Source organism: Colletotrichum aenigma, assembly GCF_013390185.1.
Source record: "Colletotrichum aenigma strain Cg56 chromosome Unknown KSG_Cg56_contig04, whole genome shotgun sequence".
Classification (NCBI taxonomy): domain Eukaryota; kingdom Fungi; phylum Ascomycota; class Sordariomycetes; order Glomerellales; family Glomerellaceae; genus Colletotrichum; species Colletotrichum aenigma.
In genome coordinates this window covers 134,609-149,222 of record NW_023500910.1, presented here as the reverse complement: position 1 = coordinate 149,222, position 14,614 = coordinate 134,609, and the positions used below count along the sequence as shown (strand labels likewise).

At 51.1% G+C, this 14,614-nt stretch overlaps 5 protein-coding genes across 5 annotated transcripts; 2 read left to right on the top strand and 3 right to left on the bottom strand.

The window, feature by feature from the left end:
* Positions 1 to 21: 21 nt before the first annotated feature.
* On the bottom strand, positions 22 to 1,426 carry CGCA056_v005896 (Protein disulfide-isomerase; the record flags this gene model as incomplete). Its single annotated transcript, XM_037321147.1, has 6 exons — positions 22 to 417; positions 480 to 852; positions 906 to 1,094; positions 1,153 to 1,160; positions 1,218 to 1,225; positions 1,303 to 1,426. 6 exons carry the CDS (start codon positions 1,424 to 1,426, stop codon positions 22 to 24), a joined length of 1,098 nt encoding a protein of 365 aa, XP_037180351.1.
* A 571-nt stretch (positions 1,427 to 1,997) lies between these two features.
* Positions 1,998 to 2,829, top strand: P4ha2 (Prolyl 4-hydroxylase subunit alpha-2; the record flags this gene model as incomplete). Its single annotated transcript, XM_037321146.1, has 2 exons — positions 1,998 to 2,191; positions 2,265 to 2,829. The coding sequence occupies 2 exons, from the start codon at positions 1,998 to 2,000 to the stop codon at positions 2,827 to 2,829; spliced, it is 759 nt and encodes a 252-aa protein (XP_037180352.1).
* A 717-nt stretch (positions 2,830 to 3,546) lies between these two features.
* Positions 3,547 to 4,097, bottom strand: CGCA056_v005894 (uncharacterized protein; the record flags this gene model as incomplete). Its single annotated transcript, XM_037321145.1, has 2 exons — positions 3,547 to 3,984; positions 4,047 to 4,097. 2 exons carry the CDS (start codon positions 4,095 to 4,097, stop codon positions 3,547 to 3,549), a joined length of 489 nt encoding a protein of 162 aa, XP_037180353.1.
* A 3,271-nt stretch (positions 4,098 to 7,368) lies between these two features.
* On the top strand, positions 7,369 to 7,632 carry CGCA056_v005893 (uncharacterized protein; the record flags this gene model as incomplete). The annotated part of the gene is made up of 2 exons (XM_037321144.1): positions 7,369 to 7,470; positions 7,519 to 7,632. The coding sequence occupies 2 exons, from the start codon at positions 7,369 to 7,371 to the stop codon at positions 7,630 to 7,632; spliced, it is 216 nt and encodes a 71-aa protein (XP_037180354.1).
* A 585-nt stretch (positions 7,633 to 8,217) lies between these two features.
* xsa-2 (Xylosidase/arabinosidase) lies at positions 8,218 to 11,355 on the bottom strand (the record flags this gene model as incomplete). Its single annotated transcript, XM_037321143.1, has 1 exon — positions 8,218 to 11,355. One exon carries the CDS (start codon positions 11,353 to 11,355, stop codon positions 8,218 to 8,220), a length of 3,138 nt encoding a protein of 1,045 aa, XP_037180355.1.
* Between the last annotated feature and the right edge of the window lie 3,259 nt (positions 11,356 to 14,614).

Below are 14,614 nucleotides of genomic sequence, written 5' to 3'. Positions count from 1 at the left end.
GCTTTATTGCCACGTGCAGAGTTAAAGCTCGTCGTGCTTGACTCTCTGGCGGTAATCTCCTTTCTCTAGCGGAATAGCTTCTGTGCCGTCCGTTGGTTCAGCGTCAACGTGTTTTTGAGACGCTGGCTGGACCTTCCCACTGGCTACAGACCGAAGGAAGTTTTCCACAAACCCAGGTGTAATGGACTCGCTTTGCTCCGAGTGGTACGTGAGCCCGGCATTCTTGTTCTGGAGTGCGATGGCGGGAAACTTCCACTCCAACCCCATTCGTGATGGCACATCAGGAAATGCTGGCGGGTCGACCGTCACGAATCTGAGACGCTGAGCGTATTTTCTGGCGGTCTCCTTGATGTGAAGGGCGAATTGCTCACGACGATCTAGATTGAAATCAAAAAAATAGAGGACGTTGACATCGCTCTGTGGGCACATGATCAAAATCGCACTACTTTCAAGATGATACACGACGGGAGATGGCTCACCTCTATGAAATCAGCTTCATTCAGATGTGTCATCTCCGTAACCAGTCGAGTGGCACAGGACGCAAGAAATTCATCTAATGAAAAAATGTGGCTGAAAAAGTCTGTTGTCGACAGTGTGACATCATCCAAGTTGTTGAAACAGTCGAGTGATGACGGGCCATCCTCGGGGTCCCGTGAAATGACACCAAACGAGTATCTATGTGCGTTGTCGGAAGCCAGATCGTGAAATCTTTCGTAGAGACCCTTTCCTGCGTCTCGGTCTGTAAGGCGAAGGATGAAAATAACAGAGTCGGTGTAAGCAAAGTCAGTGACGTTTTCCAGACCCAGGCTGGAGATGACGGGGCGTAGACTGCGACTGACAAAGGCGGAGATACTGGTACGAGGGTAAGTTATCAACAAGCCATCTTGCTGGGAATTCTGACCCACTATTTAGCTTGCCTCGGGCCCCTGTAATATTCAAACGTCTTTGGAGAACGGTAAAGTCTGATGGCGGGATAAGACCGCACGTCGTGTTCTTCACAAATGCTCCAGTTGACGGCGCAATTAATGCTCATGGTAGATTTGTCGGAGTAGGTTATAGTTTCCCATTCCGTAGCAAGTAGCTGGCCACTCCAACTATAACGTTTGAGTTAATCATTCGCCTTGCACGGATAGATATCCAAGTTGGTATTACCTGTCCGGCTGAAACAAGAGAACTCTATCAGCTTAATACCACTTAGAAATTAAAGCACCACTTACATCGACGACTACGGTATTACAGTATTATCCATCAGCAGATGTATTATCTCGTCGAGTAAGCGTAAGCAGGCTGCCCAAGACTCACAGGCTACTAAAGTATGCTCACGTATCCTGAGAGCCTCATCAAGCTCCGACTTGCTTGCGTGTCTCCATGCCTGCACTTGTGCAAGCAGGAGACTGCCTATAATGAAGAAGGCCACGTGAAACATGATAATGGAATGCCTGAGCTTCCTCTTCGCATCTCAATTTTGAAAACAACGAAAGTGCATCAAACCAGAAAGGGAGGCGTGTAATGATAAGAGCGGACTAAGAGGAAGGAGTGTGGCCAGGTTCACCTTCAATTCGGGGATCGTAGAGGGTGTCCCGAAGCGTCTTGACCGAAGACGTCCTTGTAAATACCAGCGCCACGGGCGATCGTGGCCTAGAATTTAATGGCATGTGACCTCGAAGGTAACAACATGTGGTCGACACCATGCGGCTAAATTGAGTGGTAACGCAATGTAACATGCAGGACACCTAATTGATACTCAATTTGGAAAATCTCTGACTGACATGATCAGCTCCGTGATCATTCAGGGACAATGCGGAGAACATCTCCGAGAGCTATCTTGGGCACCAGCACTCTGACAAAATTTCGCGGGATTCTCCAACACCATCAACATCCATCGACAACAACAGTGTTCTTGAACGTTGTCATTTCCTGATGCTCTTCTCGCATTGAGGCCTTCTTTTGGAGCCTGATCGCTGATTGAAGACCCCAACCGTCGAGTGCACATTAGGATGCGGTTGGCCTGGTTCGGCACACTGTATGCTGCTGCAATTGCAGTTTGCCGACGCAGTGAAAACGACGATCTCAGGGACTATGTTTGTGATCATTCAGGATACGAGGTCAACCTGTTTTCACACGCTCCTTTAGTCATCTACATCACCAATTTTGTGACGCCTTTTGAGCGAGAGCATCTCAAGAAAATCACGTAAGGACTTCGGCTATCACATATGGAAACAAAAAAAGTGAACCGCAAAAACAACATTGCTAATGATGATTAGAAACGGGACATTCGCTCGCTCTAACGTCGCCTCAAATAGAGGGGATGTGGTTTCATCCCACCGGACCTCACAATCAACAGCCGTTGTGCCTGATGCTGTCACACAATGCATTCTAGAGAGGGCACGACAGTTCCAAGGTCTCCATACGCCAGCTACTCATCTAGAGCCGATTCAGTTGGTCAAGTACGGTCTTGGGGAGCAGTATCATTTTCACACGGACTGGTTCCAAGTCGACTCGGGCGAGCACGGCTCCGTGGCGAAGGGCGGCAACCGCGTGAGCAGTTTCTTTACGTACGTGGGTGTCAGCAACGATATTGCTGGCGGAGGAACGAATTTCCCTCGGCTTCAATCGCCGCCGGGGAAAGGCTGGTGTAGATACGTCGACTGCGATGAGCCGTGGGATGCGGGCGTCACGTTTCGACCCGTGGAGGGCAATGCCGTGTTTTGGACAAATTTGCTCAGCGATGGCGAGGGTGATGATCGGGTTTTGCATGCAGGCTTGCCCATCGTTCGCGGACAGAAATTGGGAATGAACATCTGGACAAAACAGGGGCCTTTCAATTGAGGATTCGGCTATCTGTAGATCCGTCATTTCGATGTCAAGTCGGAGTCAACAACCGAGCTCCCGCAAAGGCCCAGGGTTCATTCGATCTCGCTGAGTTTGATGTGCTCTTTATCTGGAACTCGACGTGCTCCGGGCATCTTGGCCCTCCTGTCGGCAACCGAATTCGGCCTGGGCCCACTTACCGCGGCTTCTATCCCGGGAGACTTCCGCACCGATGGTAGTGAGTGGGGCCGGCATCACCGAGGAAAACTTAATCAACAGAGTTCTAAGCAGCTGAATGACTCTCTTCAAGGTGACATCAGCGCCCCGTTATTCTGCGCGGGCAACGAGTGACTCGTGCGAAAGCCGTAGACTCTCGGTAAACATTCGACCTGTCATCGCAGCGATACAAGCTGTTTCTCTGCAGCGAATTCGGACGAACCAGCAGAGCAAGACCAAGTCAAGCATAATAGAGTCAACAGCGCTTGTAATCCCATCCCTCTGGCAACAGGTTTGCTTAAATACTTATCTCTTGTTACAGCTCGTATTGATGTGCCTTCCTGATCGTCTCTAAATCCTTAGCCCTCAAGGGTTTTAGTCATTAAGACCGCTTGTAACATCACACAGGCAGCAATGCCATTATCTAATCTACGTCACGAGTTTGTGATGAGAAGATATTTGTGATGCCTCCAACGATGGCATTTTGGTTTTATTGTTTTCGCACGGGAACCTTGCCTATCATGCGCCGGCTTCCTTGAGAGCTGCCTGCCCCTGCTTCACGATAGCATCCGTCTCGTCCGCGCTCAGACCCGGCAGCGGATTCCGCTGGCCCTTGGCGTTGAGAGACCCTGGAGCCTTCTTGTCTTTGAGATCGAGTCCGGTCACGATCTCTGCGGCCTCCGAATCCGTCAAACCCGTCGTCGGGTTGACCTTATTGTCACCAATTGCCTCCGCGTGCGGCCCGGTGCTGGTCTTGCTTGCTGCCGCGCTTCCTGTCTTCAATTGCCTCGTCACAACCTCCAAGTCCCTCTTCTTCGCGTTCGTATCGTCGGCGGACACGACCTCCGCCTTAAAGCCACGACGGCTCAAATCGTCTGCCACTGAGGCGGGTTCGGCGCCAGTGCTTCGGTCTACAAGTTCGGTGGGCTGATGAGCCGCTAGGCCACTGAGAGCAGGCTGTTTTGAAAGATTCGTCAATAAATGATTCTGTAATTGTCGCTGAAGACTAAGGAGCATACCAGAGCCGATGCACTGCCCGACAAGGCAAGGACCACGATGGAAAATCGCATGTTGTTTTTCTCAACGTCAAGTATGTGTTTGTTGGATGAATCAAATTCTCAAACTTGGCGCGTGCAAAAGAGTGTCGTTTTTGCAGAGAAATGGAATCGAGAAATTCGAAAGATTCAAATTGCAGAAGTGAATGTAGATGTCGACACCGAACTGCTGGTTACCAGGGGTGAAACCTTGGGACAAAGCAAAGAATGAAGCAGAAGCCGGTAGAGGTGGAGGGGTCCAAACGCGGTTGGGAACGGGTTCATTGATCTGAACTATATAGTGATTCGCATGCCATCTTAATTCCACGAGCATCAGTTGCATCCGAAGTCGAGCACGAACCAATGCCCGCGTGCATCTGGGCACCAGTATCACCTGTGTGGAGAAGGGGGTTGGAGTCTCAACACGGGACCCCTGGTGCGGATCTGGGTGCATTGGGGCGAAATGTCAGACAGAAAGGCCCAGCTTTGCGGACGAGAGGCAAGGATTATGCCGTATATCCAAAACCATGGCGAATCAACTGGCAGGCTGAGACGGCACAGGGGTCTTGGAACTCTACCCTGCAGAGCTGCTGGAAGGGGGATTTTCCAGAGAAATTCCACTTGCCGTTGGCAACGTGGGCACCCGTCGGACGTTGTCGAGACCTGGGCTCGTAAGTTTGGGTGTCCGCGTTGGGGCTAGATTCGTGTGCAGACTGTTTCGCTGGGTGACATCAAAGCGCTTTCGCGGGCTCCCTCAGGCCCTCCGTCTCCTATTTTTGCACTCTCGGGCTTTCTTTTCGGATCATTCGCAAGGCCATACCTACGAGCTGCAATCCGAAAGCATGCCCCTTTTGTGCGTGGAAGTGGATGAATGAGTGTGCGAGTGTGTGTGTTCAGGTGCGCCCGTGTCTTGAGCCATTCAACCCGACCGAACGCTCTCTCTCATCATCCAAACATCGGCCTTCGCTTCGAGACCGAGAGGCCGCGGGCGCACCGACCATTCAGGCCAGCGGACTGGGGCAAATTTGTCATATGAGCGGAATGAAACAGCAAAGCCCGACTCGACATGCTGTGACGAACGAGGCCCGCACCAGCATATCTACAGTTTGTTAATGGATATTCCTTGGGCTGAGCAGCGCATCAACCCAAAGAGTGTGCGTGTGCGCCAAGCTCGCCATAATGACGAGCCTTTTTCTTTCTTTCTTCTGCCTCACCATCGTGAGGCTGTGTTTTGCGCGGAATAGGGGTTCGCCAATATCGGCTGCTGAGAATTGACCAGAAGGCAATTGTTAACTCTAAATCTAGCGTCGGCCCCGGATATGACGGAACTAGTGGCGGCATGCTGCGATAGATTGGAATCCGCCCCCATCTCCGGCTCCACTCCGGCCGCCGCCGACGGATGTGACGGCCCGGAGCCGGCTCCAGGCTTGCGTGCTCCCCAGACAGGAAATGTGGCTCGGCTTCCCCAGAAAGAATTTCTTAACTCACCCGTCAACTTGGAAGTAATTCTCCGTCGAACGTAGGTAGGAGATTTTGTTGCATCATGTGCCGGAATTGACAGCTAGTGTGCTTTCTTCTTTTCAGCCCTGATCCATTGAATGCTGGCTGCAGACACGGAGTAATCCAGATTCGATGCAGCCTTAGCTCAAAAAAGAAATGTCGCGAGACGAGGGAGACGCTGGGCCTCTGCGACGTCGCCGTCAAATTAGTTCGCAACCGACTCCTGATGGATTTCACCATCTATCCCTTTCCTTATGCGTTGACCATCACCTCTGCCATTTTCTCCGGGTAAGCAGCCGGACGGTCGGCACTGGGCAATATATATCAAACTGGGCACGGCCTATAATACCGTATCTTATCGCCGCAGGGCCTGCCGACTGGTGCCGTTCACAAGACCAGACCGTCCGGGGTCGTGTCATTCACCAGTTAGCCAAAGTATTATTGAGCAAGTACACATGGTCGACCACGTCTGATGCGGCCCGATCTAGCAGTGCCGTCTCGGTCACTTCTCAAGCCTCGAGGTCGACTGAATCTTTTCTTCGACCTCCTCGTGCACACGAGTCATTATTCGCTCCTACTACCAGTAGTGATTATTCGACCTTCGTCTGATCTGCTGAGGGGCACGGGCAAAGAATGGCTGAACTGATGGACCTCACTCGAGAAACGAACCGCAAGGATCTTGTGTGTGACTTAGCTCACATGAAGGGGGCAGGGGGCGGGGTTTGCGAAAGAGGCAGAGTCTCGTAAAATGCGAGAACGCACACCCTGAACTTCCAAAGGCCTACGGCGGACGCTGTGCACGACTGCGAGCCGGAACGTAGCTTGCACCTACCTCCTCACGATTTCCAGTCCTCAAAGGCGGAGGGCCAAATCAATTTCTATTTCTGAATATGTCAAGAAGCCAACCATGTCACCGAAGCTTATTTGTCTCGGGATGGAATGCCGAGAGTCTCAGGCCATGAACGCCTGAGATGCCAACAGGAAGCCAGCTGAATACCACTGCAAGCGGAAGTATGATGATTTTCTTGGACAACAAGCGATCTTGATACCGTGGAAGCGTCAGTGCTGATGGCAATGAGTGAATGGAGAGGCTAGCAGGCAATAGGACTTTTCTATGGTGTATTATTCAATTGAAATGTACCAAAGCCGCGCAGCTTTGGAAACTGGAGCGCTGGCATTAGCTATAACCGGTTGCCCCACCACTAGATTTGTTTCTTACCTTCATTTTACGTGACATTTCCAAAAAAAAATAGTTTCATCTACTTGTCTCTCTCGTAGCGGCGTAGCTAGATGGCGTAGCTAGATGAGTCGCGAGCTATTTTTATGTCTACCTTTCGCTCCGATCTGCGGCTAAGGAAAAGGTTTGTGGGGTAACGAACGGCGATCACTTTTCGAGTACAATAAGTGAGCACGAAGGAAAGCGGGGCGTGATCATCAGCACAACTGTTGCGGGATGCTGCAACCGATGGCGAGCATCACGGGCGTCTCAAACTCGTATCCGTTTGCGGCACCGACGGCGGTCCAATTCCGCCTAGTGATGTTGGCGAAGCAGCTAGAGTTCAAGAAATCGCTTAAGTTGTCAAATCATCGTTGACCTGACGTGTAATCTGGTGAAACTTGTTAAGAAAATAGTTTTGTGGCGGCTGATGTGTTCGCCAAAGGGTCAAATGCAAGGACATGATGCGAGACATCAACCCACCCCAAATGCATCGTAGAACACATACGTTCATGGCTAAAGACACCGAAATAATTCAAGTATAAGTTCACATTAACCTGGGATCTTGATACCGAGAATGCCATCTTCTCTATGATATTGTCAACAACCCAGCGCATAACCTCATCTATCGTGCCCGCGCTGACTTTTCGCCATGGCTACTCTCAAGAGTACCATCTTCTTGCTCACAGCTTTGTAAGATGCACGATTCCCTTCACCAGATCTTCAACTAACTTTCTCGAGCTTCACTCTCGCACAGGCGTTGGACGGTCTTCCCTGTCCAACTATCACAACCACTGGTTTCATCTGTCCCACGTTTCCCGTGGAGGCCTGTGCCCGACTCTCAACCATCTCTAGTCGTTGCGACTGTCCAACTGTTGTTCCAACATCAACGGTTAACTTCCCCTGCGATGGACCACTTCCGACGGACTGCCAACTGACCATACACATCTTCGAAACTGCGAAGCCGGATTGTGGCGGGGTCACGCTTACCGAAGTCATCCCAACCAACCCTCCTCTCCCGACGATCTGCCCTACAGTAACCAAGACAACATCAGTCTGTAGCACCTGTATCCGACCCCTGTGCTTGGGAATCTCAACCATCTACAACTTGTGTGGCTGCCCGACCGCAGTTCCAACCACCACCGTTGGATTCCCCTGCGGTGTGGGATGTCCCGGAGGGTGTGCCGGCACTGAATACATCTACGCGTCAAACACGCCAAGCTGCAGCCCATCGGCATACATCAATTAAATATGTAGGGACACGAATCCACCTGCAATGGGCTTCTGTTATCATCATTTGCTCCCCGCGCGACAGAAAAGAAGGCATCTTCAATTCAAATAGCTTTTCAACATATACATGAATCGTTTTAAACATGTGAAAATTTGCATTTGTCGATCATATCTTCCATATACATTTCAAATTGATCCCAACAGAGAATATTACAAGCGCATAATCCTTGACCGTCTACGAATCTTTTGCGGGACAGTCTGCGGCTCAACACTGGTGAGTGTCGGCACAACAGGTTTGATGAGGCCGGTGTTCTCGTCGAAGTAAACGTGGTCAATAGTGGTCTCGCGCATGTAGCCGCCACCGCCAGGAGTCTGGAAGCGATGGTATGCAATGTACCAATCGTCAGTACCAGGAACGTTGAACATGGAGTTGTGGCCGGTGCCAAGGATGCCCTGGGAGGTATCTTTTTGCAGAATAACACCCTGGTATTGCCAAGGACCAGAGAAGTTTTCAGATGTGGCGTATCCCACACGATAGTTTTCAGATCCCGTGTCGTCAATGGAATAGGTAAGGTGGTAGAGGCCTTGGCGGTAAACGACGAACAAGCCCTCTCTGAAGTCCACCAGCCCCGTCATGGCTTGCAGTGTATTCCAGTTGACCGACACCATGTCATCATTGAGCTCGGCCACAAGAGGACGACCGTTGCCCCAATAGATATAGTACTTGCCAGAGACAGGGTCCTGGAAAGCAGCTGGGTCGATCGCTTGAGAAGCAGTGATAGCTTCGTTGTTGAGAATCATTGCTTCCGGCTCAGCAGTGAATGGGCCCTCGGGCGAGTCAGCCACAGCAACGCCGATGGTCTTCGTGTTTAAGGCAATGTTGTTTCCACTGAAGTAGAAGTAATACTTCCCGTCGCGTTCGGCAATTGTTGGGGCCCAGGCATTGCCATTGGCCCAGGGAACGTTGCCGTTAGCTCCATCGAGAACGAGGAAGGGGTCCTCGCTTCGGATCCAGGTGACAAGATCACTCGACTTCCAGACGTAGAACTTGTTTCCACCCCAACCAGGAACACCATCGGTAGTCACGTAGAGATAGTATTCTCCGTTGAATACGGCGATGTTTGGGTCGGCATACAAACCAGAGAGAACAGGACTTCCCATCTCAACCGCCTTGATCTCCCACTCAGCCACGACCTCATCGCCCTTGGTCAAGACATACTTGACCTCGGAAGTAAGGTCGAGAGGTGTGCCGGACGCTGGGGACGAAGTCACTCCTTCCGTAGTTGTGAAAACCGGAGCCAGCTTGGTAAGGTCAGTGCCCGGGTAAACGGGGAATAAGACCTTGTTGTCGGTGGTGTTGATGATGGGGGGGACCTTTTGGGCAGTGCTGTCGGCAAGGGCAACCTCAGTGATGGCACCGACGTTTCCTGAGCGGGAAAGAACTTCAGCTGCGCTCAAAGACCTGTTGAAGATGGCAAATTCCTTGACCTGGCCCTTGAAAAGCTTGTCACTGTCGTAAAGCGACCGGCCAATGTAGTTTGCAGTCGTGACGCCGTTACCAATGTTGCTCGGATTGATGTTGACATCCTCGTTTCTCGCAACCTCGTAGCCATTGAGGTAAATCACAGTAGTACGGCCTTGCTGAGTAAAGACCAAATGCAGCCAAGTTCCTGAAGGGAGCTGAGATCCAGAGGAAGACGTCTTTTCACCCGTCCAGTTGCCGGTGGTGATCGATGCCCTGTACGGGCTTCCGGTGGAGAAGAGATAGCCGCTTCCAGAACCAGACACCGTGTTTCCGAGACCGTAGATAAAGTATGGCGTCTGCTGAGAAGCGTCGACGAGAACCTTTGCCTCAATTGCAATGTTTGTGACACCAGCGATGACGTTGTCAGGCAACTTGACATAGTCATCAAGGCCGTCGAACGTCAGAGCACCGTTTGTGATGGTCGCTCCGCCATTGATGACTGCGCTATTGCCATTACCCGAAACATCCTGAACTGTGGTACCGTCAACAGAGGAGAAGTCATAGCGAAGGATTTCTCCATCTGCGCTGACATCTCGACGAGTTGTTGTTATTCCCGTCAGTGCAGCAAGTTCGGCTGCAGTGACGGGAATAACGGTGCCATGACGCGGGCTTGAAGGGAGATTGTAAGAGCTCGATACCGTCCAATCGGGATTGCCGATGTCAGCAGTCTCCAGGGGAATGTAACCCCGGCCGCCGTATTCATCAACGAAGAGGTAGAACTTCTCGCCATGCACATCGCCTGGGTTGGACTTGAAAGAGGTCGGTCCCTCGACGGCGCTGGTTCCGGCTTTCTTGCCGATGCAAGAATCGATGATGGTCCATGATTCCAGGGTAGCACGGAGGGATGCTGAGCTTTCTTGGATGATATCGCTGCACCCGGTGCCGCTAGCACCCTCATCTTTGGTGAAACGGTAATAAGTGCCATCGGACTTGATGACAGTCGAGTCGATGCGCGACATACCGGCGTCTTGCCAAACCTGCGTATCGCTGAAGGTGACGAAATCTCGAGTTGTTGCGTAGAGCATGCGGTGGTAGGTGCTACCAGTGCGGTTTACGTCGCTGTCTTCGTACAGAGACGAAGCCCAGAAAACCAAGTATGCGCCAAGATCCTCGTCATAGTAAGCCTCCGGAGCCCAGGTGTTTCCTGCTTCGGGAGGGGAAACCAGGACGTGACGCTGGGCAGACCAGTTGATGAGATCATTCGACTCCCAAACTTCGAGGTATCGGCTCCCAATCCTGACGGAGTCGCCCCAGGATGTACCGGAACCAATCGACAAATCAGTCGCGATCAGATAAAAGGTGTCGCCTTCATGTGATCTAATGATGAACGGATCCCGAAGACCTTTTGTGCCGTAGGATGAAGTCAAGGTGGGTTGGCCGCCGTTCAGCTCCGTCCAGTCCAAGGCATCATTGCCCTGGCTAGCAGCAAAGAAAATATTCTCTCCGGCAGTTGTACTTCCAGTGAAATAAGAGAAGGCGTATCCCTCAAAGGGGTCAAGCACAACGGCTTTGCGGACAGATGCAACAAAATCCCTCTGTTGACTCACGCCATCATATTCGATCGTGGCGGTGAGAGTGACGTGAGCATCTTCAGTTTGCCTTTTCACAACGCCGTCATCCGAGATGATTGAAGACGCGTTGCTCGCCCAGGTAATGTTGATGCCGTTGATGGCAGTTGGCAGGTACAGGTTACCACGAACATCGTCGACGTTGGTAACAGTAAGGGCCGCGAGAGCTGCCTCAACCTGTGCTGTGGCATCTTGACCCCTCACAATCGCCGCGAAGGCGAGTGCCGAGGAAAGCCAGAGGCGAAAAGATGGCATGGTGTGGAGCGCTCTGTGTATTTCAGAAAGACGCTTGGCACATCACTCAGTATTGATTAGGCAAATGGACCTTAGTCTCTTTATATACAGTCGTTCGGCCCCGACTTCCGCCGCCGCGGGATGTTGATCAACCACATGGCTGGTAAACATCAATATTTCTGCCCGAGAACTCGACCGGCCGTCTTGGGTAGCACCAGGCTGGGGGAGTATGCCCCTCCACGATCCAATGGAAGATCATTTCCTCTTGTCGTGACGCAAGCTTCAAGCCAGGAACATGTCATTCGCAAGTGGCCATCAGGGACCTAGCGCATCAGCAGAGGTAAAGCGTCGTGGTAACCGTTACACCGAGAGCGAACGGGAGCTTGCCGTGTCATTCAAGCTACCCCGAACACCCCTGCTTCTCCGCACTTTGCTACCCCACAGTCTCCAAGGACCGCTCGTGATGACGAGCATCCCGGCTGTTGAGACCTGGACTGCGGGGAAGTCGCAGCCGGTTAACAGGCTAGGAGGTACGCGCCCGAGTCAGACAACGAACAACAGAGGCCATCTGCAACCCAATATCATCGAGCTTTAGGGCATTGGCTCTTGTCATTCATGGACAGTCTGCGATAATGTTCGATTCTTCATGATACATCGTCGCAACGAGGCGTGGAGATACGAGCGGCTCGGTATATTCGGCGTTACGTCGTGCAAGAACCGATGCGAAGCTTGGCTACAGATCTGGCATGATCGCAATGTTGAAATTGGCCAAGCTAATGTCGCGTTCAATGCGGAGACTGTCAACGGTGTGGCCTACCTCTGCTCACGTGTAGCCATGGGTTGGGCAATAAAGCGGTAGTGCGTCGTATTTTACCGGCGGGATGTCTGGTACTGGAAGTTGAAAGTGGGTTGTTATTATTGGATGAGTTTGCGCCGGTTCATTCGTGACATCGCAGAAATGATGTGCCGAGGCAAACTCAGTACGCGCTCGAATCAAGTCGCGCGAAACCTCACCGTCAGGAGGCTGCTGCCCCGCAAGTCGTCCGAACCCGATTTCAACCTCGCTGAACCTTGTTTTCACCCTAGCCATTTCTTTGGGTGGTGGGTGTGTCTGTTTCCTCACATGTGAAAAGATTGTCATCATGTAAACATGGAGCTTGCTCCTCGACGTGCTTCGCTGATATTGCCGCACAGCCAGTGTCATTCATGCATAGGTCTTAAATCGGGCCTGATTGTAGCTATTGGAACGAAAAACAGAATACAGATGGTGTATCAGAGGCTTCGCCCATGGTGCTCCATGACAGCGTTCCTCTCAGCAACAGAGTGCCTGCTGCTTGCAATTCCATAAATGTCAATTTTTTTGTTTAAGTAACCTATCCAAAATTATGTATGCGACTGGCGTCTAAGCCATTTCCTGTTATTGCAACGCGAGCGTTTAGTGCCCTCTTTGAATCGTGTTTGCCATAGTATAAGGTGCCCGATTCGCGTCTCGAGTCCTACTCACATATTCATGCAATATTGAGATAATTCTGTCTATAAGTAATCACTAAGGATGGAGCTGAGTCCTGGCGGACATGGGAAGCTACATTGAGGGGGTGGGCTGTATTCCGATCACCCAATCGACTGCTCCAATACGTAGAAGGCCTCATGTTATAACGGGCGGTGCGAATCAGGGGGACAAGGGTTGACACGTAATTGAGACCTCATAATCTAAGACTGGTGGTTAGAAAACCACACGCTATATCACCCTTTGTTCTGTCTGGGGTTTGATGCGCATGGTGTTTTTATCTTTCGATTTTTAGAGCAAAGATCAGTCTTCAATATGCAGATAAGTGCAGTCTTCGAAATTCGGGATTTACATTATATTTCGTGGAAAATCAAACATCCGCAGACAGGTCCCGATTAATCACATCCACCACCACCACCACCATCGCACCCACCAGAATCACAGCCGCCGCCCCCAGTATCGCAACCACCCCCAAATCCACCGTCAAAGCCGCTGCCCCCAGTATCGCAACCACCTCCAAATGCACCGTCATCACCGCCACTAAACATGTTGCCAAAGTTGTAAGGGCCGTGGTGTGGGATTCCAGTGATAGAGGCAAGTATAGCTGCGTTGATGGCGTCAGAATGGTAGTTGGAGCCACTGTCGGAGTATCTTGTGGGTGACACTGTCCTCGTCCTTATCTTCGCCTTCTCTTTCTTCCTTCGATTGTCGAGTTCAGACTTGCTTCGCTTAGAGTTATTCTTCTCTTCGCTCTCCTTGTCGTTGTTGTGGTCGTTCGGCACTATGCTTTTGAATTTGGACTTGGTGAATATATTTCTGCGACGAACCCTTCTCTCGGCGTTGACTTGCTGCATTTGCGAAGTTTTCTCGTTGCTCTCAAGAGTTTTGGTCAAGCCCGAATCGCTTTTGCTTTGCTTCTCGACTTGACTTCCGGCAGCCAACATATCCTTTTCTCCATCGGGGTTGATGCTCGATCTCTTAGCGTTGCAGGAGAATTTTGCCTTGAGGCGGCTGAAAAGTGTTGAAGCGCGGCTTTGGGACGGTCTCGATTCTTCGTTGCGCATCATTGCAGCAGTATCAACTTGTTTACGTGTTTTGCGACTCGGTGGGATTTGTGAAGTCGGGCATGGGAAAATTCTGATGACGAAGAGAAAGCTTTGCCTTTTGAAAAACATGCCAGTCGCCTGATTTCGGGGAGACCGTGAGATCTGTCGTGGATTTCGCGCCCTCAAGGTAAATGCGGTTGGTCATTGCGCCGACATGTAAGAAAGCAAAATCTGAGCCATACATGTCCATATTTGTCACTGCCAATGAGTGACGGCATTCTCCAACGTTAAAACTGGGCTTTTATGAATGGAAAGTGGCTTCTCACGCGGACGTTACTAATTGGTACATGACGTCGAAGTTCGGATTCATACTGTGTGTGAACCGACCAGCGGCATGCGAAAATCCACCCAATGGTTTTCAAACTCTATCTGTACTGAGCCCCATCAATACTTCTGATGGGCATGAGATAATGTTTTCGCTGCAAATCAAGATGGATAAAGACGATCATCATCATTCTTGGAAAAAGGCTATATACGTCACTGATCGCCGGGTGAGGGCGATTGTCTTGAGATCTGTATGTACAAGTAACAAAGTGCTGACAGGACAGTCTGCAATGTGAAAGGAAGGAGGCAAGGCCGTGTTCCCACTTCTTTCCCAGGAAGGAAGGGCCGGGTTTGGTTTTGCTGGTGGAAAGGGGCGTATGATGTTGAACAGCACCACCAACTG